Below are 7,062 nucleotides of genomic sequence, written 5' to 3'. Positions count from 1 at the left end.
GGCAACCAGTAAATGTGCCTCTCCCCCTCTCCCTTCCATTCTCTCTAAATCAATGGGAAAATATCCTTGGGTAAGGATTAACAACAAAAAGAAGAGACTCGAGAGATCTCTCTCCTGACCCTATACACACACACACACACATACACTCACACACTCACACAGAGACACACACAGAGACACACAGACACACACAGAGACAAACAGACACACACACACACACTCACACACAGACACACACTCACAGACACACACACGCACACGCACGGGCCACGTGAGGACACAGCGAGAAGGAAGCCGCCCTCACCAGGACCCAGAGCCTCCAGAGGCCTGCCCGGTCGGTGGCATTTTGTTACAGCAACACAAATGGGGGAGACATCCTGTGTTTCCTGGACGTTTCCTGGCCCCCCTTCATTCCTCCAGGGCCCCTCGCCCTGCCCCCCACTCCCACCCCCACCCCCAAGGCAGCCTCCTGCTGCAGGATCGCCTCAAGCCCCTGCACCTGGGTGAGGGGTGCTGTGGTCTCAGGAGGCCCCGTGGTGGTGGCGGTGGTGGCAGCAGCAGGACGGAGGGAACATTTCTCCGACCATGAGAATCGCCACGTGTTTCTGGGGCTTGAAATAAACCACCAGTGACTTCCCAGACAGGGAAGCAACGTGTTACAGCTCGGAGGCCACGGGGGATGCCTGAGCTGGCTGGTCTGCTTCGTGGGGTGCTCTTGAGAGTGACCAAACTAACTCAGGGCCTCGCCAAAGGGGGCAGGGACATCCTAGGTCGATGAGGCCCATGGTGTAACAGTGCGGTGTTCTCAAGCTGTAGACCAACCATGTCAAACTTGCGGCCCGCACAACGAATATTTTTGCGGCCCAGCCAATATAACGGCGTGAGCAGTTACTTACAATTATGAAAGGAAATAAGTCTCCTGTCAGATCCAGAATTACTGACATTCACCGTGGGTCGGTTTGAAAGTAATCCCTGTGAACAAGATCTCCCCCGAAGCAGGAAAGATGGTAGCAGAGAAGAGATGCCAAGTATCAGGAAGAAAACATGAATTTTATCATTGCTCTTACGCTTTTTTTTTACACAATACTTTTCTAAATCAACCTACGTTTCTATGGAAATTGAATCTTTTGGTTTTTTGCTGCCACATAAACTTAAACCTTGCTTATTTGGCCTGTGTTAGCCATTGAGTTTGACATGCTTGCTGTAGATACTCGAGATCATACTACTCAGCTTTCTTCCCTCACTGGCCAATTCAAGGAAGACCCCTCATTTGAATAATATTCTTTTCTTATTTCTGTAAATTTCCCTTTGCTGGGAAGAAAATTCTTGAGTTAGTTCATAGGCACCAGGCAAACAATAAAACCCACCCCATCCACGGATTGATCTTTTACTTAAGCTCCTCCTGGGAGCCCACCCGGTCCCTGGAGGGTATGGACCTGGGCAGTGGGGGTGGCTGAATCACAAACAGGAAAGGCTTGCTGTGGGATGTATTTTTAATGAGAACACATTGTTATACTGTGAGCATGTGGCATTCTTGCTGAATAAAAACATTTACAAGAACACATACACATTTATATCCAAACACCAAATGAAGTAGATACTTTAAAGGACCAGTTTGCACCGGAAATAAAATATATTATACAAAACAGAGGTTATATCCACAGTCATTAATTCTCATCTTCTACACAACACAACAATAAATTAAATCACATTATATGCAGATAGTTCTACTTACATTAGAATAATCAACCGTATGTAGCAGGTGCCGCTTTTACTCTTCCTTTGCTACCGGACTCGTGGTAAGGTCGTATTGTTGGGCGGTCCTGTGTTTACATTAACAATGACTAACCCGGCCCAGAAGACAAGGGCTGCAGAGGGACCCTCCACAGTGTCTGGACCTCCTCTTGGTGTCACTACCCACCAGGCACAGGGGACAAAGCTCAGGTTCCCAGGTCCCAGCACAACGGTCTGCAAACGCCCAGCCTCTCCCGGCTGCCTTGGGCACCTCATGGCTCTCTTGTTAGTAAGACACGCCACATGGAACACGTTCAGCTTTGGTATTGAATAATGCATAGGACAGCCTACTTCAAAGCCCAACATGTCCTTTCTCTGCCCAGTTATCATGTGCTGTGGCCGCGTTTTCTCTTCCCCAATGAGAAACATTTTGGCGGGCTCTGCTGCGACTCACCCTGGGTGAATGGGCCCTTTATTCCTTCCTGCGTAGAAATGTAGGTCTTTAACTCCTGAATCAGAACAATGCAACATTTTTTGCTAAATCTTAATTCTGGTTGTTCCAATCTCTCCCCCAGGAATCACCCCACACCCGACCCATCAGAGAGCGAGGACAGCCTATGGATTTTTACTTCTGAGCCTCGCGCCCATGGCAACCCTGCCCCGGTGTTTGAAGCAGCTGAAGACACGAACGTGAACAGCATCAGCTGGTGTAGAATTGCTTTGCCTTTGGTAGGAATTAACGTTAGTGGTTAATGAGAAATTTGAACCAGCTCCAATCCAGCACCTTTTGAAAGTTGTTTTAATCCTAGAGTCTAGCTGTGGGGTACGCCTGCAAGAGATGTTTGGGAGACCGGCATGCTGAAAACCAGGCCAGGCTTGTTGGCGTCTATGCACATCCCAGGCTTGAAGTGCCCCCAGGGCGTGTGTGGTCAAGTTAACATAAGGGTTCTGGTTGCAAGCCAGGGACGGGAATCATTCTGCCCGCTCACAGCCAGCACCGGGCGGGTGGCCGTCTTCCTGAGGAAGTGCGGGGGTCCCTCGGCAAGCTTCTGCCTGCACGGGGAAGAGCTGGCGCACCTTCGCAGCCAGGACAGAGGTGAGTGGGGTGCGGGAGGAAGGAGGGGAAGATGAGGCAATTTGCAATTGTACCTTCTGTTCCTTTCAGAGAATGGCGCTCCTGATTCTTTCTGGGTGTGGCCTGCGCTTCTGGCTGAGCCTGGCCATTGAAGAGGACTAAATTATTGGCTACTCCGCACTTCCAAAGACAACCCTAAGAAACACCACCTCCTTCTCTCCGCTGCCACCCTGACCCTCAGACACAGGCCTTGGTCTTAGAGAATTTCGCTTTCCCACTGAAGGTCGGCCCATGATCAGCTCCCTCAGGAAGCACTGGGCCACAGCGCATAACCAAACAAGCCCCCGAACACAGATGAAGGGCCTGCTCTCGGTGGGCATTTGGCTTTCTGCCAGCATCCAGTCAGCATCTAAGTTCTTTGTGTCCCAAGAAACATAGAAACGCGTGCCTTTCCTTTTAGAAACACTCCCTTAAGACACGGCCTGATATTCTATGTGGTTTCCTACAGAGACTTCCACCAATAGCCACTGCGTACTCCCAAGAAGGGGGTGCCACGGGACCTCCCTTCTGAATTCCTGTCACTGTGTGAGACCTGCACAATGGCCTTCGTCTCACTGCCAACAGCCTGTCTCACCCTCTGAAACCCAGCGCCAGACAGAAGGAAAGTGGGAAATTGGGGGCAAAGAGGGCACAGGGGCCTTGAAGAAATTTGTGACCCTAGAAGCCTGTGAATAAGGGAGCAGTGTCTGGCCATCAAGTCTTAGAATGTCAGGAATTTATTTCCATACACGTCTCCCCTCCCTCCGTGAAATGTTGCTTCTGAAATGTAGAGAACTGTTTTAAAGCCAGTGGAGCCGTGTCTGTGGTTCAGGAAAGGACACGCTAATGGTGCTTCCAAGAAATATAATGTTTACAGGGGATTCCTCGCAGAACCTGCGGTCAGGGTGGGAGGAGGACGCACCCTCTATACAGAGAGTGTTTTCTGGATGGAAGTGACCCTCTGGAGAAAGCTTTTATTTCTGAGTCCAGGAAAACAATCTGAGAAGGTGACAATGATGAACATAAAAGCTACACTTACTTCCAACACCATAAGTAGATGTGAAAAGTATATACCTTGACCGGCGTCGATGTCGGCTGGCTTGGCCAGCTGGCACTGACCTCTTTTTAAACCCGAACTCCCTGGCCTTCAGGGGAAAACTGTATAGAATGGGTTAGGAACTAAAGCCCTATTTATTTGACTGTGTGATATGTGGCTCCTGGCGGAGGTTAAATTACTAGTTGTCAAAGACGTTGCTTAGCAGTCAGGAACATACTCCGAAACTACAATCTCCACAGGTCTGAACCCAGGGTAACCTTGGGCCAAACACCTACACTTTTTGCAAATATTTCCAACTGAATGGAGTCTTCCAAAACATAAGAGAGTTTTGGTAAGTCATATGATGAGTTCAAGGCAGAAAGTATAGACAGCAGACAAAGCAATCAATCTTAAGAGCCCTATGATTGCTTTAAGATTGGAAGAGAATGGCATCCACATCTGAGAAACCTCATGATTTGTTCTGCCATTTTTAAAAGACTAAAATTCTCATTTTTACAATTTTATCTGGGGACATAATAATGTTAACCTCAGAACTATTCCTCTACCTAAAGTAGAAATAAAAGATATTTGCTTTAAAAATGTGAGTTAATGGGACCCTGTGTCGATTATAGGAAGGCTAGAAATGTTTATACCCAACGACTGCAACCAGGTAGAGTGTTTTCCCCCTGAAATAAGCACATAGGCTCAAAATTGAAATGTCTCTTTACAAACACATGATAAAAGAAAATGAGTATCTCTAAAAGTCATGACAAACATCACTGAAAAACAAAAACTAGAGAGAAATAAGTTCTCAATCCATAAAACCAAACGGAATCAGGCCTCCGCTTGGAGGAGTCCTGAGCTGCTCATCGCTTTGCTTCTCTCGTTTTCACTTCCCAGGCTCTCTTCCTATGATAGGGCTTCTGGGGCGTGCCTTTCTTGCTTTCTTTTTCCATCCTTTTTTAAATTTAGTACTTTTTCCTTTGCATCCAACATGGAGAACTACAACATCATTGTTCCAGTTGATCATCCTTAATTCTTTGATCATGTTCTCCAGCTGGCTGCATAACATTTTTAAGCCATAAAGGGAACATGCGCCTCACCCAGAAATAATCCATTCCCTGTGACTGACTGGAGTAGGAGTCACAGGAGCCAGCTCCTCCAGGAAGCAAGGTGGGACCAACTTCCAAGACACACGGCTTCCACTCATCGGCCTCCGCCCTCACCTGTACGAGCTATGACCTCCCAGGAATTGTTCAAACTCCACTATTGACCTCCCTACACATGGTCTGTTACAGATAGTAAGATGATGTTTAAAACTATTTTCCAGATGCTCAAATGTTATCAAGGACCGAGTGACCTAATTATATGCTAGCTAGTCCAGCAATGTCCCATTCTGCCCTCACCGTCCATTTTCTCCACAAATCATACAGTGACAGCCTGAATGTCAACCTGTGTGCAGAGTACTGGGTGCAGCCTAGAGATTCAGTAAAGGCTTATTCAACTTTGTCCGAAGTCCTTATACCCACACCCACAACCATTGTTACACAGGATACTGGTGGATGACTACAGAGCTCTGCAGAATTAACTGAAAGGGAATATAGTCGCTATGCAGATTCTCTCTTTGAACCCAAATCATCACTGTAAGTTTTGGCAAAATGCCATGTATTTATCATTTTGTGTTTACTGTCAAGTTCTAACTCTCATAAAGTTCTTCTTGAGGAAAAAGGGCTGCCTCCCCTTATGACATCCTACTTAATTCTAATACATTTCACCCTTGATCCTGAAACTCATCATTTGGCCAGAGTTGGAAGGGATCTATCCCTAAAACAATGTGCATTTAAAGCAGGTAAATTAATGTGCTCCTGCAGGGTCTGTAATCAGAAGACATTTCTAGGTCTCTGGAATTAAAGCAGCAGTTTGCAGTTGAGTCTGGCCCAGGGGAAGAGGACAACGGGGGGGGCGGGGGGGGGAGCGGGCGTTGGGAGAGAGAAGCATCTTTCATCACTGTTATACCCATGTTTTTCAAATATAAGTGAAATTTAATCTTAAAAATGAAAAAATAGACACATTTTCTAATAGCAAAATATAAGATCAAAATACTTAAAAATAAAATGTTAGTGGGAAGTAGGGCTTTGTTTTTTACATTTTAAAAAATGAAACATTTTAGATTTGCTTTTCTTGTATACATCCTCTTGTCTCGGTGATAGTTACAACTGTCCAGAGCAGCTTTTATGAGACACTGAAGGAGACAGGAGGGAATCCTCTGACAAGAGAGGAAGTCAGGACCTGAGTGCATACATTGGACAGAGCCGTCCTCAACTCAACCCGGCCAGCCAGCACTAGAGAGAGGCACGAGCGTATTTCCCACCTTGAGATATTTCATTACATTCTCCTCTTCTTGGGTGTTAAATTCTTCCCAACAATATTCTACTTGTAAAAATGGTTTTATCCTAGCTATAAAACATTTCATTTGAGAAAACCCCATTTTATAGCCTTGTGTGAAATGCCCCCAAAAGCCAGCAAGATAGGGAGACATCAGATTCTCAAACCATAAATCCAACACAGGCCCTGGAAGCAGTGTGCACGTTTAACAGAGTGACATTATATTCTGGTATTTTCTTGTCATGAGATGAAAGGCCAAGAGGCATCTGATGACTAATAGTCGTTCCTGAGCTTCTAAAGAAATTTTACAACGAAATGACTAAATGCTTAAAAGAATGAGTTCTTCAAGAGCACGCCTCTGTTCCAGACATGTCTTTCATCCCATCAATCTCCCCAAAGAATCTTGGGCTGAAAGCAAAGGCTTCCTTTTAAGCCACCGAAAGATGGGATCTGATGGAGTCTTCCCGGAGCTCCCGATGCTTCCCGACGTTTCTTTCTTCTCGCCGGTTTCGTCTCTCAATGGTTATTCTGTATTTCTTCCTGGGTAAAGGGAAAGTGAATGTAGTAATAAAACCTCCGTTGGCTACAAAATACTATGGTTTCTCTTACAAAGAATGCCCTTGGGGGACATCTGGGTTGGGGTTGATAAATGAGAAGTGACAGAATATGAAACCCTGGTCAGAGATTAAAGTAGAGTGCCCCCAGGCGCCCTGACCTTATTCAAGGAGGAAAATTGGCCTGCTTTCTGAAATGCCATAGAACAAGCCTTTCCCTTCTTCCCTGGGCGCCTGGT

The 7,062-nt window shown here is 46.3% G+C and overlaps 1 protein-coding gene across 4 annotated transcripts in view; it reads right to left on the bottom strand.

Annotated features, from left to right (window-relative positions):
* Window positions 1-1,478: 1,478 nt before the first annotated feature.
* Window positions 1,479-7,062, bottom strand: part of NPR3 (natriuretic peptide receptor 3) — a 68,960-nt gene continuing 63,376 nt past the window's right edge. For 3 of the 4 annotated variants that reach the window (XM_036310815.1, XM_036310813.1, XM_036310814.1), the window contains one exon: window positions 1,479-6,809. In XM_036310815.1, coding sequence (XP_036166708.1) covers window positions 6,698-6,809 — 112 coding nt within the window. In that variant the 3' untranslated portion in view covers window positions 1,479-6,697. The remainder of the gene's footprint in view (window positions 6,810-7,062) is intronic. The other variant, XM_036310816.1, reaches the window with a different exon arrangement.

This window comes from Myotis myotis, unplaced genomic scaffold (genome assembly GCF_014108235.1).
Source record: "Myotis myotis isolate mMyoMyo1 unplaced genomic scaffold, mMyoMyo1.p scaffold_m19_p_5, whole genome shotgun sequence".
NCBI lineage: Eukaryota > Metazoa > Chordata > Mammalia > Chiroptera > Vespertilionidae > Myotis > Myotis myotis.
Note: the sequence above shows the minus strand (reverse complement) of the source record. Positions and strands in the feature narration are given on the sequence as shown.